This window comes from Takifugu flavidus, chromosome 2, assembly GCF_003711565.1.
Source record: "Takifugu flavidus isolate HTHZ2018 chromosome 2, ASM371156v2, whole genome shotgun sequence".
In the NCBI taxonomy this organism is placed as follows: domain Eukaryota; kingdom Metazoa; phylum Chordata; class Actinopteri; order Tetraodontiformes; family Tetraodontidae; genus Takifugu; species Takifugu flavidus.
Window position 1 is genome coordinate 4,754,490 of NC_079521.1, and position 20,484 is coordinate 4,774,973.

General features: G+C 42.3%; 1 protein-coding gene across 1 annotated transcript in view; it reads left to right on the forward strand.

Moving 5' to 3' along the window:
* The first annotated feature begins 1,009 nt into the window (after positions 1-1,009).
* The window catches only part of galnt2 (UDP-N-acetyl-alpha-D-galactosamine:polypeptide N-acetylgalactosaminyltransferase 2), a 41,022-nt gene continuing 21,547 nt past the window's right edge, over positions 1,010-20,484 (forward strand). The window contains exon 1 of the mRNA XM_057025708.1: positions 1,010-1,395. Within this exon, the coding sequence (XP_056881688.1) occupies positions 1,300-1,395 (96 nt within the window). The 5' untranslated portion in view covers positions 1,010-1,299. The remainder of the gene's footprint in view (positions 1,396-20,484) is intronic.

Consider the following 20,484-nt stretch of genomic DNA (forward strand, 5'->3'; position numbering starts at 1 on the left):
AAATAAGCACATCTGTAGTGTTATCAGGTTTCTTCTTTGACTTAAGAGCATTTATTTTATGCATTATGTTAAAAATAGCACTATGGCTTTTAACTTTTAACTTAGAGGTAATACTAATTTGGTTTGAAATAATTTCATATTTATTTAGTTTAGTAGTTTAGAGACACAGTCTCCTGGAAAGACAGAACTCCTAACTGATTCATTTTGACCTAGAAATTGCAAATCCAACACAACAGCAAGTTCAAACCCAAGAGCCTGGTTTCCTCTCAAATTTAGTTCTGAAAGAGGTCTTGAAATTTAAAAGCCTTCTCTTCCGGGGAAACCTGATGATCTCCTAGCTGTAGAGCATTATGAAAAATGTGAGTCCTGTGGTCACTGTAAAAATTAAGAAACAGACATTTAAGATTAATGAGACCTTTGTAGCGTTTATGTCATTTATCTGTAGGAAACGTCTTGAAATCATGTCTCCATGTAAATTAAGTGCTTGCCAAAATCAGTGATTTAATTGATTGCATTGTACATTTGCACCAGAGTGCTATTCACTTGATTTTTGTGGTCAGAACCAGATACACACGATAGAATTAAAGGGTTCAATGGTCTGGTCTCAGAGAAAACTGTTTGTTTTGGTTGATTTGAATTGGGGCCCCGTTGTTTAGAGTTTTTTTTTTTTTTAACATAGTAAGTTTACTTAATTGGAATAAAGAAGGGGATTTTTTATGGAAGTATAGTCATAGCAATGTAGTTATACCATTGGATACATATGTGTCTCTCCCCTTTGTCACATGAACGTTTTCACCAGGAAAAAAAAAATCAAGAAATCTTTTACGATTTCGCCTCATTTGTCTCAGCCTCTCTGGTGCCCCTTGCGTCTCCTATAAGTAAACGCAGCTCCCGATAAATCTGGAATCACGTCACGCGATAATCGCCGTTCGGTTTTTTAAAAATAAAAATAAAAACCCCAACAACGACCTCCCTAACCGCGACTGCCCCACTCATCATTGCCCGACTGTGGCTCTTTGCCGAGGGGATCGGGTGGACTTGCTGCCTGCCCCAGCCCACCTCCGGGGCCGCGGAAGCTGCTGTTTGATTGGATTAGACTCCGCTAGCCTTTGCCCTTTAACCTCGTTGATGTCGGTTGGCTGCTTCCTGCTCCCTCCTTCCGTTCCCCCGGACCGACTGACGAAGCCTGCCGGATCCGTACGTCGCAACTCTACACGGATACTGCCAGCCGTGTGAAACAGACTGTTATAGCGGAACCGCAAACGAGACAGACGGCTGAACCAAACCTACTCGGCAGCCATGCGGAGGAAATCCAGGATCCTGCTGTGTTTTGCCGTTTTGTGGGTGCTGGGGATAGCCTACTACTTCTACTCGGGGACATCGTTGAGTCGAAAGGTAGGTTTTCGATCCTGTTTCCCCTCCGATTCACGGTGCGCCGTCATGTTCGGGTGGATCTTTCCCCGCATAACAATGCGAAGATGGACCGGTCCAGTTCGGTGCCACGACATCTTTCCTTACTTTGGGGGTGCTGCGTTTTGCAACTGTGTCGATGCTGTGAGGAGTGTGATAAAAGGCCTGGGAGTGTGTGTGGGCATGCATTGATTTGGTGGGGATGAGTGCGGAGTAGTGCAGCGGCGCTGGCCGGTCGCCGTGCACGGACCTTCCTCTGGTCGGTGATCGCCTTACCATGGCGGCCAGAAGGAGGCACGACCAGCCCGGTGGCGCCTTAACCGTTTTAACATGACCAGACTGGTGACGTGAGAGGAGAAAGGATGGGAAAGCATGCAGAATTGGCTCCTAACACTGGGCTGCTAGCCTGATTTTTTTTTTTTTTGGGGGGGGGGGCGTCAGCACAAGCTGCAAAAATGAAGAGATCAGGAACGAATACAGCTTTATTACAGACACGACCAAACCGTTGAATTATATATTTTAACAAACGCGTTATAGGACAGCTTGGGTGCAATTCCGTGTAGCAGCAGCAATTAGTCCGTATAAAGACACCCTGCTTAATTAAATGAAAAACTGCAACACCCTGCAACAATTTCTCATTTATCTCTTTGTCTCGAATCTGTCACAGTACCTGTTTGAATTTACCCCCCCACCTACTCACTAACATTAAGTATAATGGAAAACATTGTTTGGAGTTGCTGATCTGACTTGACAAATTGCTAATTTCTTCTAAAGAAAATTGTTCAACCATCACCTCAACCATCTCTTTTGCAGTAAAAAAGCAGTCAGAGTCAAAGCAAGTCAAAGTGGCAGAAATACAGCAGTCTGTAATGCTCAAGTGAGGACATTAATTCCTCATTTCTCGTTAATTCCATTGGTGTCATTGAGCCACCCCTCATGTTTGCATCGCTACTGCCAACATGAGTGTCCCCCTTTTATTACATGAAGATGTTAGCTTAGTGTGTGTGTGTGTGTGTGTGCTGTGTGTACATATTGGATGATTGTCAAGCTTGGGTCAAAGTGACACTCCCGTGATAATCAACTTTCTCAGGGTTTGGATTTTAGCTAATGTTACCTTGCAGCCTGAAGGATTGCCTCCTCCTCATGGTTTTAACTAGTCCTGCATAAACAAACCCTCTGCTGCTCAGCTAAACTAATGTTTTCCATCACATCTTCAGACTCTTGAAAACACACTCAAACATTTCCATGAGCTATTTCCTCTTTTATTTCTTGATAATTTAGAATTAATGTAAAAATGCTTACCAGGATGGATTTTTTTTCAGTCTGCAGAATTCAAAAATCTTGAATTTGGTTTGTTGTGGCACTGATTTATATAAAAGATTAGGGAACTATTTATGAGATGGGTTAAATTATTATTTGGTTGTCAAGCAGAATTATGGTGTGCTTACAGTGAAGTGCAAATTGAGCTGACTTGAGCGTCAACCTGGTGTGCTGTCAGTCCTTTCTTTGGTGCAAAATTTGGGATTTTTACAGTGACCTCCATATGCATGGATATAAGTTTAGCATGAATCTTCCACATGTCTGTGCCACATGTATGGATGCCGTGGGTGTGAACTGGCTTTGAAAGAATTGATGTACTTCTGGCTGAAAGAACCCCTGGCTTGATCATTATGTGCACTGTTCTGTACAGATGGCTTCTGTAAACACCTCATGGTGCTCCGTGTTACTTGTGATCATCGATGATGGCTGGCATTGTAGTGTTGCATTCAGAATCCAGTATCAGTGTGACTGTCCCCCTGAGCAGGATGCCCATTGACACCCATTTAAATATGCTTTTTGAACACGATATCTGTGTCTACATGCTGTCACATTCCTCGCGATGACTCTCAAATTCCAAGTGCCAATCAAAAGGAAAAAAAGACACCATGTCTCCAAACACTAGCAAACATTTTGTGCATTGTGTTCCTTCCAAGGTAGTTTTCTATGTCAACTGGACTGGGTTTCTTCTCTTGAAGACGTTTCGCCTTCTATCCAGAAGGCTTCTTCAGTTCTGAAATCGCTGGGGAGAGAGCTTGAAAATATATAGCCCCTGTGGACCACCTGCATGCTAATGATCTGGGTGGTCACCTGAGAGTCGTTAGCAGGGTTGTTGGTCGGGTCGTCTGCTGGATCACATGGTGGTGAGTCACTGGGTCTCCTGGAATGGTGTGAATGTTTGTTTTGCTGTTGGAAGGAGTGGAGGACTGCATTGTATGTGGGTGATAGGAAGTGCCTCAGGCCACCACCTCTGTTTAAGGATGGTTTTTCCAATTTGACATGGATAGCTTCCTTGACACCCCTTTCAAACCAGCGGTCTTCTCTGGCCAGTATCCGTACTTGGCTGTGGACTGCTGAATCCTGACCCGAAGAGGTGGCGCGTCTGTGTTGTGCCATTCTTCTGTGGAGAGGTTGTTTGGTTTCCCCAATGTACAGTTCCTTGCATTTCTCCTGGCACTGTATAGCATAAACAACATTACTTTGTTTGGGTCTTGGTGTCTTGTCCTTTGGGTGTACTAACCTCTGTCTGAGAGTGTTGCTGGGTTTGAACTGAAACTGTGTTCTTTGCATTCAATCTATTCATATTCTTGTGTTCTACCAGTAAATTTCAACAAGCTGAATGCTATTTGCCTGCCTACTGACAACAGGTGGAGGTATTTCAGTGATTCAGGAGAAGCGTAGTTGTGTGATCACAATCTGGAAAATTCAAATGGGAAATGTAGGAATATGTTATACTGATGATAAAATTAAACTGTCTGCATGTAACATGTAAAAATGTTCCTGTATGTTGTGTTTGGTAGTTTGGAAATTATGTTTCCATTCACTGCTTTCTTTCATATGTGTGACTACACACAAATAGGACTAGATCTGTCTTCTCTCTATAAAGCTACTTTCAGAGTGCATGTCTTAATGCTCAATTTAGATATTTTTTTGCTCAGATACAACTTTCTTCTTTGGCTTTTCATATTTCCCTTTAATATGTGATTCCATTGTAAACTGTTCACTGCTTTGAATGGAACTACATGTGCTGGAGAAAATAACATTAGCATTACCATCAGGACATGAGCATTGGAAGCCAGAAAATTTAAGTAGGTCTTGAGGAGGGCAAGAATAAGTGGTACTGTCGCTGCAAATTTGGTATCGTGACTGTTCTTTATTTTGAAAATAGGTTTTCCTCCCACCAACATACAGTTGTGAAAACTCTCGCTCTAGAAGACATCAGAGTCACATCCAATCCACCTTGGTTTTTCACATTTTGAAAAATCGGACCCGCATCTGATTCATTACCACGTATGATTCATTACCCTTACCCTAACTCATGAAGGGACAAACTTTGAGCACAAAATCTGATCTGGTTACACGATCCCTTCAAAAAAATGATTTGAGCCACTTTTTCCTGTAGTTTAAACATAGCCTAAAAGTGCTCTTGTACACAGGAGGATAATGTAGCAGACATAAACCTGGTGGTTCACCAGGGCGCCCCATAAAAGTCTTATGAGGTGGCCGGGTTGCTGGGCATTTTTGTCTGCCTGCTGTTAAAAAATTTATTTAAGTCTTCTTTTTTGCTAATCAGGAAGTATGTTAACAAACCATATGATACAGAATGTCTTCATGAACTTATAAAGGTGTTTAACCAAATCAGCAGAAGGAACATTTGGAGCTACTTTTGGGGCTTGTGTTAGCATTTTACATTGAGTCAAACCTTCAAGGTAACATGTCTTTCTGTCAGCATCTTTCATTGATTGTTAACTGTATTTTGAATAATAAAAAAACACTGATTCAGGAGAAATAATATAATATAAATGATAACTACGTATATTATACAGTAGTATAAATTGTCCACTCAATGATTGTAACCACTGGCAGACTGTTCAGGAGTGAGATCAGTCCTGTTCTTTCAGAAAACCTTTATTAAATGCAAGTTACTTTGATCAACATTGGCTCTGAGAGCTTTTGGAACGGGTTTGTCAGGGGGGGTCAGAGCATCTTTTTGCTGTTGCAGCTGTCTGCATTTATCTGGCCATGCTGGTTGAAGGGTTTGGCTTTATCAGGACAACTGTCTGTCATTGCATATTGGCATATGGCATGTGCTTATCTCTGTGAGGGTGAAGGTAATAATACCGGTTTTTGTTTCTTTGATGCATATATCCAAATGGGCATTAAGCAGAATGAACTAAATATATGCCAGCAAAATACCAGCAGATTTGAGGGCCATAAGTGTAGCTATATGTTTATATTGTAATTACAAACCAAGAAGAAATTGATCATTACTAAATTTAGATTTTTCTGATTGATAAAGGTTTACAGTCAGTGTTACCCCTCAGATTACTGTATGTGTACTGTGTGTACTGTGTGTTTCTATGATTATGAAATATTTCCTATTGATTCAGACTGTAAATAAGAGAAATATAACAAATTATTTTTTCTTTGAGAAGTTACCTCTTCTTTTGATATGAGCAGTTGCATACGATTAAAGGCCGTTAATAGGAAGCCATAATGTACATCTGCTCATCGCATATGTGTATTTTATATGTATGTACTTGTGGGTCAGAGTGATGTACAGGCATACAAATGCTTATATTTGCCAGCAGTTCATTTCTGTTTCAGAATGTGTATATTGTGACGGAATGTGCGGGAATGTGTGTACAATTAGTGAACAAGCAGTCTGTTCACAGCGATGGTCTATGTCATTATATTTCTGGGTGCAAGCTATGTTGTACAGGTCTGCATATGGAACCTAAGGATTGAAGCATGAAAGATGAAAGTATGATGTATTCTTGTATTCACATGTCATCATATGAACCTATATTTTGCATAAACTATGAAAAGCATACATTTCAAGTGTCTTGCTTTTTCCCGCTTTCACTCGATCTCCTCTCAAAAAGACTTGACTTCAGAACCAGAAATAAGTGGTGTGTATGCAGATATTTACTTGATGATTTACGCAATGGATAGAGAGGTCATAATTTTTGCTTTCTTCATATTCCACCCATCACAAACAGTTCAAAGCTAAAAAAGAACCACTTTCTCCACTGTTTATACTCTCCACCCATACTGTTTAGTCTATAATAGTCCACCGGTTGTTCAAGAAAACTTTGTGGACTTTTGCAACAGCTATGAATCACAGCAAATATTTACTTTAACTTTACAGGATGTGGTTTGTGAAGATGAAGGAACAATGCAGGAAGAGTCAATGATGAGGTAACAAGGAAACAGTTGGAATGCTGAGCTCCCAAACGGGTTTTATTACAATGGAAGCTTTTCTATTTTTCACCAATCAGAACAAGTTAGTCCAGTTGTTGGGACTTAATACACAGAATGATGTGGAGGGAGAACTGTGCTTGTATCACCCAAAAAATACATAAAATAAGTGTTTTGAAGGAGCAGGAACAAAATGATGGCTCCAGAGAAGAGTGGTTATTTATCTCCCATTTATTTAATATTTATTAAGCTAATGTGTGTTCACCGGAGCAACCACCTTTTATTCAATTTGTCACCGAGAAAGCTGCCACTGAGACCTGCAGTAATCTGTCTCTTGTTTCAAGTCTCAGCTATTCTTATGGACATTTTGTGCCCAATTTGTGAGATCCATGTGTGAGTACAGCAGGAGAGTGCCCAGAACAACAGTCACATCATTGAAAGAGTGTTGCTGACTGGTGCATAGATGAGAAAACCAAAATACCAGGGGATGAAGAACGGGGAGATCCAACAGGGAAGTTGAAACTGAAATAATCAGACAGATCCAGGACATGCAGCAATATTATATCATGTACATATCAAACCAAGGGTCAACTATATTTTTAGGAGTTTTAGGTTGTACCACCAAAGGCACAGCTCTCTCAAAAAAGCTTGAGCAGAGTCCAGTATGGGTACAATTTTGGAAAACTACACCCACTTATACTTACCAGTAGTATTAATTAATTAATTAATGTTAAGCCCATTCAAACACACAAACAGAGGCTATATTCACAAACCTTAAATTTAATTAAACCTGTGCATTTTAAACACAAAGCTACATTATCCGATATATTAACCTATTAACAGCACTTCTTTTGTGTCACTCTGAATCAGGCATTTGAAGTGAAATAATTAAGCGGCTTACCAGAAAAGTGCGCTGAGTTTGGATTTCAAAGTTAAAGACAGTGAAGCTTAATAACTGAGATTTGGGTGTAAATGTGGTATACTTTCCTTAAGCCGGAATTTAAAGAACAATATACAGTATATTACAATATTATATATATATACACACACACACATATACTGTATATACACACATATATACACATATGATATTATATATATGTATAATGTGTACCAGAAACAGGAAAAAAATTTCCTTTGTGTTTTCAAAAGCACTCCTTGTTCACACAGAGTGTGAGAAAACAACGTGAGTTCACACGGATCCCTGATAACGACTGAAAACGCTGAAGCAAGTAAGCCAGGCTGTTAGCGATTGACAGTCTTTGGCCAATATAACAATTGGTCAGAGCATTGACAGAGCAAATCCACATTTTTGGAAGAGCGATAACAATTCTAGCACAGTCAGTATGTACACACACACATGTACACATGTACATTCAAATCAAATCAAATCAAATCAATCTTTATTTATATAGCGTCTTATACAATCAAAATTGTTTCAAGGCGCTGATGGCCGGCTGGGTAAAGAGAGAGGAGAAGGGGGAGGACAGGTAGAGGATAGAATAGGTAGGAGAGGAGAGGAGAGGAGAGGGGTAGAGGGGAGGGGAGGGGTAGAGGAGAGGAGAAGTCGAGTGAAGGGGAGGTAGAGGAGAGGAGGAGGAGGAGGGGAAAGAGGAGAGGGAGGGAGAGGAGAAGGAGGGGGAGAGGAGAGGAGAGGCACGGCACAGAGCACAGAAACACACACAAAAAATATGATATACAATCACTTCAGCGGGGCCGGAGGTCATTATGCAGCTCCGAGGGCGGCGATACCTGTAAATAAATAGAGGGGGGGGGGAGAGAAGCAGAAAAACTACACAAGAATCAGCATAACTAGTCTGCTTGATGAGGAGAGGAAAGGAGAGGAGAGGAGAGGAAACCATGACCCAGTGGAGTGACAGAGGCCTGTCAGGTGATCATGTTTCCGGACCCCGGCAGCCTTGGCCTATAACAGCATAACTAAGATGTGACCTAACGATTAGACGGCCCCTAAGTATGATAATTTGTCTGTCTGATAGTAACTGGAACTACTGAATTGGTAACAATAAGCTTTTTCAAAGAGGTAGGTTTTACCTCCTCCTCCCCCCCTCCACTCACCATCAATCCCCCCCCCCATCACTTACCACCAGTTCCCCCCTCCTCCCCCCCTTCATTCACCATCAGTGAACAGGATGTGCGCAGGCAGTTCGCCAGGCTGAACCTGCGCAAGGCCCCTGGCCCGGACGGCGTGTCTCCTTCCACCCTGAGGCACTGCGCAGAGGAGCTGACTCCTGTCTTCACAGACATCTTCAACTCCTCCCTGGAGTCGTGCCAGGTGCCAGCCTGCCTCAAAACCTCAACCATCGTCCCTGTCCCCAAGAAGCCACGGATCACTGGGCTTAACGACTACAGACCTGTGGCGCTCACCTCTGTAGTCATGAAGTCCTTAGAGCGCCTGATCCTGCCACACCTCAAGTCCATCACCACCCCCCTCCTGGATCCACTGCAGTTCGCCTACAGAGCCAACAGATCTGTGGACGACGCGGTCAACCTGGCCCTTCACTCCATCCTGCAGCATCTGGACTCCCCGGGAACCTACGCGAGGATCCTGTTCGTGGACTTCAGCTCTGCATTCAACACCATCCGCCCCGCTCTGCTACAGGACAAGCTGTCCCAGCTTAGTGTGCCTGACTCCCTCTGCAGGTGGATCACTCACTTCCTGACGGATCGGAGGCAGTATGTGCGGCTGGGGGAGACTGTCTCGGACTCTGTCTCCATCAGCACTGGATCACCCCAGGGCTGTGTACTTTCCCCCCTCCTCTTCTCCCTGTACACAAACTGCTGCACCTCAAGCCACCAGTCTGTCAAACTGATCAAGTTTGCGGATGACACCACCCTCATCGGTCTCATCTCCAATGGCGATGAGACTGCCTACAGGAGGGAGGTGGCTCGACTGGTGTCCTGGTGCGGACACAACAACCTGCAGCTGAATGCTCAGAAGACAGTGGAGATGATTGTGGACTTCAGGAAAGTCACAGCCCCTTTGCCCCCCCTTGCCCTCATGGACTCCCCCATCACCATCGCGGACTCCTTCCGCTTCCTGGGCACCACCATCACCCGGGACCTTAAGTGGGAGCCAACCATCAGCTCCCTCATCAAGAAGGCCCAGCAAAGGATGTTCTTCTTACGGAAGCTGAGGAAGCTCAAACTGCCTCCCAGGATGTTGGCGCAGTTTTATACGGCCATCATCGAGTCCATCCTCACCTCCTCCATCACCGTGTGGTTTGCTGGTGCCACCGCCAGGGACAGACTAAGGCTGCAGCGCGTCGTGCGCGCTGCTGAGAAGGTGATCGGCTGCAGACTTCCATCCATCCAGGACCTGTATATCTCCAGGACCCGGAGGTGTGCAGGTCGGATCACGGCCGACCCTTCCCACCCTGGTCACGGACTGTTTTCCCCCCTCCCCTCAGGCAGGAGACTACGGTCCATTCAGACCAGAACCTCCCGCTACACAAACAGCTTCTTCCCCTCTGCCATCAGGCTGCTGAACACCAAGTGACTTATCACTTAAGCACCATGTACAGCAGCCAGTCGGACTCACGAACAATACATTACTCCTGCACGGACCTGCACTATTTCTTACCACTCACTATTTATGTATACACTGTATATAAGTCTTATTTTATTTTATTTATCTTATTCTAGTGTGGTGTTGATGTCTAGTGTTATGTTGAATGTCGCAGCGGCACACCATGACAAATTCCTAGTTTGTGTAATACTGTGTATTACAGTGATCCCTCGTTTATCGCGGGAGTTGCGTTCCAAAAGTAACACGCGAAAAGTGAAATCCGCGAAGTAGCAACTTTATTTTTTTAAATTATTTTACAATGCAATACTGAACAGTAGAATGAAACCAAACATCAAAACCTGTTTTAAAGACCAAACTTTGTTTAAAACAATAATTTTAATATAGTAATACAAGGTTGGAAACATTGTCACTGGCGTATTTCACGGTCCCAGCTGTGCCTCTGCGTCCTGACTCCGCTCCGCTGGAGCGTCTGTTTCTACTGAAGGCGCAGGAGTCTTTCTCCCAGAGAAGAACATTGTTATAGGCAGTTGTTGGCGCTCTTTCTTTTTCTGAGCAAGAAGATTTTTATAAACGGATATGCCACCTTCAATTATATTTGAGAACTGCAATGAACGACTCGCAAAAAAAATCCGCGAAGCAGCGAAGCCGCGAAAGATGAACCGCGATATAGCGAGGGATCACTGTACATGAACAATGGCAATAAACCTTCTTCTGATTCTGATTCTGATTTAAGTCTGATCTTAAAAGTGGCGATGGAGTCAGCCTCCCGTACCTGGACAGGGAGCTGGTTCCACAGCAGGGGGGCCTGGTAGCTAAATGCTCGGGCCCCCATTCTACTCCTAGAAACTCTGGGAACCACAAGTAGACCAGCATTCTGAGAGCAGAGCGGTCTATTGGGCTGATAAGGTATCACTAGCTCCTCCAGGTAGGATGGAGCTAGGCCTCTGAGGACCTTGTAGGTCAGAAGAAGGGTTTTAAAAATTATTCTAAATTTAACGGGCAGCCAATGAAGCGACGCCAGTACAGGAGTTATGTGATCTCTTTTGTCAATACCTGTCAGAACTCTGGCTGCAGCATTTTGGATCAACTGGAGGCTTCTTAAAGAGTTGTTTGGACACCCTGATAATAAAGAATTACAATAGTCCAGCCTGGAAGTAACAAATGCATGGACTAACATTTCAGCATCATGCCGCGTCAGCAGCTTCCTGATCTTTGTGATGTTCCTCAAGTGAAAAAAGGCACTTCTAGAGACTAATTTAATGTGTGAGTTGAAGGAAAGATTTTGATCAAAGGTTACTCCTACATTCCTCACAGAGAGACTAGATGTTAGTGAGATGCCATCTAGAGTGATCATGTGATCTAATCTATCCCTGAGAGGTTCAGGACCAAACACCATGACCTCAGTTTTTCCTGGGTTAAGGAGGAGGAAATTTGAAGACATCCAGGACTTTATGGGTTTCATGGATAAATAGAGCTGAGTGTCATCAGCATAACAATGAAAATGTATCCCATGCTGCCGAATAATGTTCCCTAAGGGACGCATGTACAATGTGAAGAGGATTGGTCCAAGTACAGAACCTTGAGGAACTCCATGGCTAACCCTACTGTATGAAGAGGGAACACCATGGACATGAGCAAACTGGTATCTATCAGATAAATACGATCTAAACCAGTCTAGTGCTGTCCCTTTAATCCCAATCACATGTTCCAGTCTATGTAACAGGATGCTGTGATCAACTGTATCAAAAGCAGCACTGAGGTCCAGCAGAACCAGCATAGAGACCAGTCCATAATCTGAAGCTATGAGAAGATCATTAGTGACTTTAAGAAGTGCTGTTTCTGTGCTGTGGTGAGCTCTAAAGCCTGACTGAAACATCTCAAACAGGCTGTTCCTCTGCAGGTGCTCCAGTAACTGAGTCACCACCACCTTCTCTAGAACTTTAGAGATAAAAGGAAGGTTGGATATTGGCCTATAATTTGCTAAGACATCAGGATCCAGTGATGGTTTTTTAAGCAACGGCTTAATCACTGCCACCTTGTAGGACCGGGGTACATAACCTGACACTAAAGAACCATTGATCTGGTCCAGGATAGAACTGCCTATCAATGGTAAAACATCCTTCAACAGGTGTGTTGGGATGGGATCTAAAAGACACGTGGTGGTCTTGGATTTCTGAATTAGCGATGACGCCTCAGAAAAATATATAGGGCTGAAGGAGTTTAAGGGCTCGTTGGAGACCCTGTATGTTCCCACAGTCGGCACATCTGGTGATGGTCCAGTTGTTGGGATGGCCTGGTTAGCTTTCTCTCTGATAGCTAGAACTTTATCAGTGAAGAAGCTCATGAAGTCTTCACCACTAAGGGAAGAAGGGATACATGGATCTAAAACACTGTGACTCTTAGTTAATTTGGCCACAGTGCTGAAAAGAAACCTGGGGTTGCTCTTATTTTCCTCAATTAAAGAAGAAAAATAAGCTGTTCTAGCCTTGCGAAGGGCCTTTTTGTAAACTAATAGACAGTCTTTCCAGGCTACATGAAAGCTGTCTATTTTACAAGAATGCCACTTCCTTTCCAGTCTTCGCACTTTCTGCTTGAGGGTCCTGATATGTGAATTATACCAGGGGGCACACCACCTCTGATTTACTATTTTCTTTTTCAGGGGGGCAACAGAATCAAGTGATTCTCAATGAGGCTGCTGCACCTTCAGCAATAGAGTCAACCTCAGCAGGGCTAAGATTATAATGATTGATCCCTGGGGAAACACATGGCGGTCCTGGGATCAGCACAGTGATCACTTCCTTAAACTTAGCTACAGCATTATCTGAAAGACATCTGCTATAGTAAGACTTTGTTCTGAGCATAGAAGAATCCTTAATCATAAATGTAAAAGTGATCAAAGAATGGTCTGACAGGACTGGGTTCTGAGGGAACACTGACACATGTTCTACCTCAACACCATAAGTCAGAACTAGATCTAAGGTGTGGTTGAAGCTATGAGTTGGTTGGTTTATCTGCTGGAGGAAACCAACTGACTCAAGTAATGAAATGAAGCCATTTCTAAAGCTGTCATTTATAACGTCTATATGGATATTAAAGTCTCCAATGATAATGACTTTGTCCGTTCTAAGGACCAAGTCAGATAAGAAATCAGAGAACTCAGACAGGAACTCTGAATGTGGACCAGCAGGGGGCCGATATACAACTACAAACAGAAGTGGCTTTTCTGCCTTCCAGTTCAGATGAGTGATGCCAAGAGTCAGGCTTTCAAATGAACTGAAGCTATGTTTTGGTCTGGGATTAATTAATAACTTGGAGTGATAGATTGCTGCCACTCCCCCTCCTCGACCAGTAACACGTGGAATATGATAATTAAGATGGGTAGGAGGAGTAGATTCATTTAAGCTCACATACTCCTCCTCCTGAAGCCAGGTCTCAGTAAGACAAAATAAATCAATGTGATGATCCGCTATCAGGTCGTGCACTAACAGGGATTTACACAAAAGAGATCTAATATTTAACAGTCCACACTTAATTGTGATATTAGTTTCTCCAACTTGTGCTTCAGTATTAATTTTAATAAGATTTTGGTGATTGACCGCTCCCCTGCTCTGTGCTTGGTGAACTTTTAACCGTGGAACAGAGACTACCTCTATAGTGTTAAATATGTTATTGTTGGTGGATGAGGGTTCTAAGGAAGCAGCAGAGATGTGTGTAAGACTACAACTCTGCATCCTGGTCTGGACCCTGGATTGTCAGGTCACTTTGGGTCTAATAAAATTAGCCAGATTACTAGAAATGAGAGAAGCACCATCTCGTGTGGGATGGACACCGTCTCTCCTAATCAGACCAGGTTTTCCCCCAAAAAGTGCTCCAATTGTCTATAAAGGCCACCTGGTTTTCGGGGCACCACCGTGACAGCCAGCGACGAAATGCGGCTAAACATCTCATCGCTGGCCAGATTGGGGAGGGGACCAGAGAATGCTACGGAGTCCGACATCGTTTTTGCGTAGTTACACACCGACTCCAAGTTAATTTTGGTGACCTCCGACTGAGAAGCCGGGTGTCGTTGGCTCCGACGTGAATAATAACTTTACCAAATTTACGATTACGTCTCGCCAGCAGCCATAAATTTGCTTCTATGTCGCCCGCTCTGGCCCCCGGAATGCACTTAACTATGGTCGCTGGAGTCGGCTTCACGTAGCGCAAAACAGAGTCGCCAATTACCAGGGTCGCTTTCTCAGCGGGTGTGTCGCCGAGTGGGGAAAAGCGGTTAGCCACGGGAAGTGGTTGGTGGTGCACCGTGGGCCTTTGTTTTGGGCTACGCTTCCTGTGAACCGTCACCCAGCCGCCCTGGCTAGCCGGCTGCTGCCGGGGGAACGCTAGCTGTAGCTACGCTAGGCGGCTCCGCAGCAGCTAGCTTATCCTGGCTACTTGACGCAACTCCAGCTAACTCCAAGCTGCGGAACCGCGTCTGAAGCTCGCTAAGTCTAGCCTCCATAGCCATAAATAAACTACACTTTCTGCACCTATTCCCTTCACTAAGGGAGGCAGAGGAGTAACTAAACATTTCACACGCTGAACAGACAAAGACACCAGGTGAAACAGACGGTGAGGCCATGCTAACGCTAGTGATCGGCGAAGCCCTGTATTTGTTTAATATGGGTTGTTTCTCACTGTTGATATCAGGTGACTAGAATGTCCCAAGTGTTCAACATTTTAAGTAAAGTGAATACAATACACCAAGTGTTCAATATTAAGTGAATACAGCACCCCGTGTACAATGCAACCAGCGAAAGACAGGAAATGACGCAATACTCACACATTATGTGTGTGTATATATGTGTGTCTATATATATATATAGACACACTATATATATATATATATATATATATATATATATTGCGCTTACCCATGGTAAACCTGCATTTAAATCATTATTTTACATGTGCACATACTGTAACGGGCAAGTTTGTTTGAATTTCATGGAAGAGAGGTTCTGTGTGCTGTGATCTGTCGATAATTGACTCTTGCACTGGATCTTCCATCTGCTCCCCCTCTGGGTCTTTTTTGTTTGTTGCTACCCATTTGACATATAGGATGGAACATGTAAAAGCAACCTTGCCAGCCACTTCAGTCTTAAACATTCCCTGCAGATTTGCTTGTGTCTGTCAATTTGGGGTCACAGAATCCTGTTGCAGACATCGAGCATCAGCTTTAAACAAGAATAAAGTGATGATCTCTGTTAACACGGCCCTGAAATTTTTTTTTCTTCCTTGTATCGACAGCATAAATGTCCCAATATTTTACTAAGACATCGACCAATGTTGTGAATTGCTGAAATATTTCTGGGAAGAGATTTTGATTTCTCAGGGCCATTTCACCCGACAACAAAAACTGAAAGCTTCGTTTCAGTCTTTATTTCCAAGAGAACACTTTCGGAAAAGTTCTGAAAACGTTTTTTGTCCCAGTGCATACAGGAAGTGATGCTTCGGTAGCAAAGGTGCGCTGTGCATGCGCATTACTCTTTAAGATAAAGGTAGCACGTGCACCTTGGAACAATAGCTATCGCCGACGACCGAGCAACTCGCGTATGGCTGACTGTGCTAGAATTGTTATCGCTCTTCCAAAAATGTGGATTTGCTCTGTCAATGCTCTGACCAATTGTTATATTGGCCAAAGACTGTCAATCGCCAACAGCCTGGCTTACTTGCTTCAGCGTTTTCAGTCGTTATCAGGGATCCGTGTGAACTCACGTTGTTTTCTCACACTCTGTGTGAACAAGGAGCGCTTTTGAAAACACAAAGGAAAATTTTTTCCTGTTTCTGGTGTCAATGATGGTGTGTAAATGTGGCGTCAGCCTCCATTTGGAATAATTGAATAATTTTGTCTAGTATGGTCAGACACTGCTGGTTTTCATAGCAGCAGAGCAATGGAGGATAAATATAATCAACATCTCCCCTGCAGACCAGAACTGCAATGGCTGCAGTGACTTGCACAATCTCACGCATGTTCTCTGGAAGTTACAGAAACTTCCAGCAATTCATAAGGAGCATAAAACACACACCAAAAGCCACAATAAAATACGGGAAAATTTTTCTTGCAATGTCGCGTGGCCCTTATTTGTGACAATTTTTCCTTCTGACTACTGCTTTAACTTTTTAAACACATTTATGCAAATTAATTATAAATATTTAACTGGGCTAACTGTTGCTACCCCCGAATAATAGAGAATTTTGTGGTGTCTTATGTCGAAATCATTCTTACAAATCAGAGGTACTCAGTCAGCTTTTTTCTTTACTTATTTTATCCCTTTTTTGTGTAGTAATGAGTGAATGTAACTGGTGTGTAGGCTGTTGGCAGAAGTTGCCTTTGAAATATAGGAGTCCAACTTATACTGTCTGTTAAAGCCTGTTTCAGAATGTGAAGACTTCCTGACGCAGTGGATAAATGTGGATCAAATGAAGAGTTTGTGGCGTCTTTGACCACATTCATTCCAGTTTGTTTTTCTTTTTTCTTCTTTGGGCATGTCTCTCCTGTCAGGGACATGTCAGCAGGTTCAGCGACATCTGTTTTTGCAACTATCATGTCTCTGTATACCGGGGGTCGGCAACCCAAAATGTTGAAAGAGCCATTTTGGACCAAAAAACAAATCTGTCTGTAGCCGCAAAAGATCAAACGCCTTATTATGAAGGCAACACATGCTCTAAGTGTCTGTATTAGCTATATTAGGCTACTTTCAAAATAATAAGTAGGCTACAAATACATAACGAGCATCCTGGAGAGAATGACACACCACATGACTACTGTGCTGTACGATGGTGCTTTAAGTTTAACTTACATTGTAATGAGATGTTGAAATTAAATATTTATTATACACATTTTTACAGCATTGGAAAACTTTAAGATTGTTTGTCATGTTTTTCTTCCTACAGAAATTATATTAAAACAAAATATATATTCACACCATCTTTTTCCATTTTCATATTTTTGAAAAACTAGGGCGGCGCTAAAGAGCCGCATGCGGCTCTCAAGCCGCGGGTTGCCGACCCCTGTTGTATACCAACTTGCTGAACACATGAGTGTTCTACCTTCTACTTTTCATTCTGTGTACAAGCTTTAAAGTTTAAAATTAGAAGCTTGTTGGACACTGTGTGTGTGTGTGTGTGTGTGTGTGTGTGTCAGGGATTCACAGCAGGTCAGGAAGTGTATGAGACAATGTACCATGGATAATGGTGTTTGAATTTACTACTGTTTATTGCCATGACAGATGGTTACCTGTATGTTACCTGGTTTTCTTTAAACAGGCCATATAGTATTCACTCACCTCTTTGTTTGATGCTAATATTCCACCTTGGTTATTTGTCATTTGCAGTGTTTTTGCTACCTTTCCAGATCAATATTTCTTCACCAATGCATGTCTGCTCTTTAGTGTTTTTCTTCCTTTTCTTTGGCTGTAGGACAGATATTCAATGGGTCACCCAGGGAGCCAAATATGAAACTGCAAAGCTGTTGTCATGTATCATTGTGCAAAAATGGGCTAAAAATGCCTGACTACCTCTAGGGATGGTTCGATGACTATTAGTTGAAGCAAATAAAAGATGAAGCAAAAAAAGTGCATCAAATGATAATTTTATGATCATCTCCCAACATTAGCACCAGGATTATCAATGCGAAGCATGTTTCTATTACGACGCCATTACGGACAGTAAAATGTCTCGTGTTATTATGTACTGATATCTAACAGTTAATCTGACCTGATTAATTCGCTCTGTGACCTCAGCTCTATGTTGGCTGGGTCCTGAATGAAAAAAAAACTGGTCTTATAGGGAAAAAATGGTGGATTAATTGTTAAAAAATATGCATTAGATGCAGTCTTAATTACCTCACTACTTAGTCTTTTTTCACCCTTCCGCTCTGTTATTGTGGTTTCTGAAGATGAGGCCAAAACAGACAGAATATAGGGGTTGAAATCTTAGGTTTAATATCTTCCAACCCAATTTACTTGGACTACCTATACATTTGGAATTAGATTGTGTATCTAGGTATTTGAAAATAAGAAAGCAATGAAAACTTCTGCAGGTGGTGAGGGATATTAGGCAAAACTACAAATGCAAATGTATTCCTTACCTACATTCCGTATTTTCTGGACTATATGTCGCTACGGAGTTTAAGTCACACTAGCCAAAAAATGCATAATAAAGAAGAAAAATAGATATATAAGTCGCACTGGACTATAAGTCGCATTTAGGGGGAAAATTTATTTGATAAAATCCGAGACCAAGAACATACATTCATCTTGAAAGGCAATTAGCATGGATTAGCAATAGGGTTACGGTATGCTAACGTAACAAATTCAGCTACATGACCCACAACGAACTGAGTACGTGTCTGCTTTGTTAACGTAACATATTAACAGTTATTCAGATAACTATAGCATAAAGAACATCAGAGCAAGTTTACCAAACAATCAAGTCTAACTCCATAGATGAAGCACCGCTTCTTCTTCTGCATCGCTAAAGGAACTCGTTCCTCAGGTACACACGCCTAGAGCGCCTTCTTGTGGTTGTCAGTGTGAAAATGACGAACATGTGAAATTCTGTAATAATGTATTTATTTAAGTCACTCCGGAGTACAAGTCACTCCCCCTGACAAACTATGAAAAAAAAGTGCGACTTATAGTCCGGAAAATACGGTATATCTGCTTCATGGGAGACGATGTACAAATACACAATGTGCCCCTAACGTGGGAGAAGTTTTATTGTAGAAACTTTGAGCTTTCTGTATAATTTGATGGAAATATGTTGAAGTTTATTATGTTGTCTTGAGTACATCTGTAAAAGACCTCATAAAACTAGCAGAATAGAAAGAAGTGGTGTTGAGTCACACAGGAAGGTCAGTAATACCAGAGCATGTTGTGAGAATATGTTGAGGAGTTTCTCTACAGCTGTCTATTCAGACTTGCAGCACACATTACAAATGCTGCATTCTTGCAGGCTCATTTTGATATCTTCTTGTTATTTTGAGTTACACAGCTTAGGTACTCAGAAGACCATCCCAATTAAACCCGGTCCCGAAATGCAGCCCACATTAAGCGGACTGAATCCCAAATGAGGTAGGATTACGGCCACTGTGTAAAAGGGGGTTCGGGTTACTGTTCTGTTTTTTGTTTTTTAACACCAGTAGAGTGTTTTCACTGGTCAGGGTTCACAATCCCATCATGACTGTGAATAATGAATTTACCAGGCTTTAAATGAAGGGGTATATGGATTTGTTGCCATATACAGTATGTGGAGCACAGGCGGTAGTCACAGCTTACATGCACACAGCTGAACTGAATTACACTTAAATGTAGTCCTCATTGTTGTAGAGTGCGCTACCAGAGAATTTATATTCTGCCTCTTTCTACTGTATCTTTCTTGCACATGGTGCTGAGCTTTCTCTACTTAATTCTCTCTGTACCAGAAAAAGCAGGATCCTAGAAATGTAATCAAACTTGGTTAATGCTCTGCAGTTGGAATGTGGCACTGAACGGAATTGCCTGCGTAGTCCGTGATTTGTTCTGTTTGCTGGATAACAAGATTTATTGCTGCAATTTGAAATTGGGGCAAACCATTCCTTCATAGATGCTTGCTCCCGTCTGACTTGAATCCTCTTGTAGGTTAGCACAGTTTAGGGAAATCTCAGCTGCAACAAGTGGAACAAAGCTGCATTTAACAGCGATTCTAATTTAATTTTACAAGGTGAAGCAATGGCACGTTTTTCTCTACATGAACAAGTGCAAAACAATGAACTTAATTAAGAAGGAAGCAAAATTAAATTGACATGGGCCCTGCATCAGTGAATTTTGAACACCCTATGTTTGTCTTTCTGTGTTTGTGGTGACTTGCAATGACTTAATACCAGCATTATCATGTTTGTGACAAGGATCAACACCACCATGGCAAAAGTCATAATAATTACAGGAACAGTAGAGGAATAGCTTTCGAAAAATGCCATTTCTTGTCTCTTTCCAGTTAAAATTCTTTGAATAACACATTTTGCCGTACACATTTTCATACATGAGACACAAGTGGATTTATTTTTCTGGTCATTCTTCTGATATGTTCAAAGGACTTTGAATTTTATTTTACATTCAATCAATCAATCAATCAATCAATCTTTAATTATAGAGTCTGTAAAAATCGAAATTGTCTCTAGGGGCTTTACAGAATCCCAGGGCCTGACCCCCAACAAGCAACAGTGGCAAGGAAAAACTCCCCTTAGGAGTGTGTGTGTGTGTGTGTGTGTG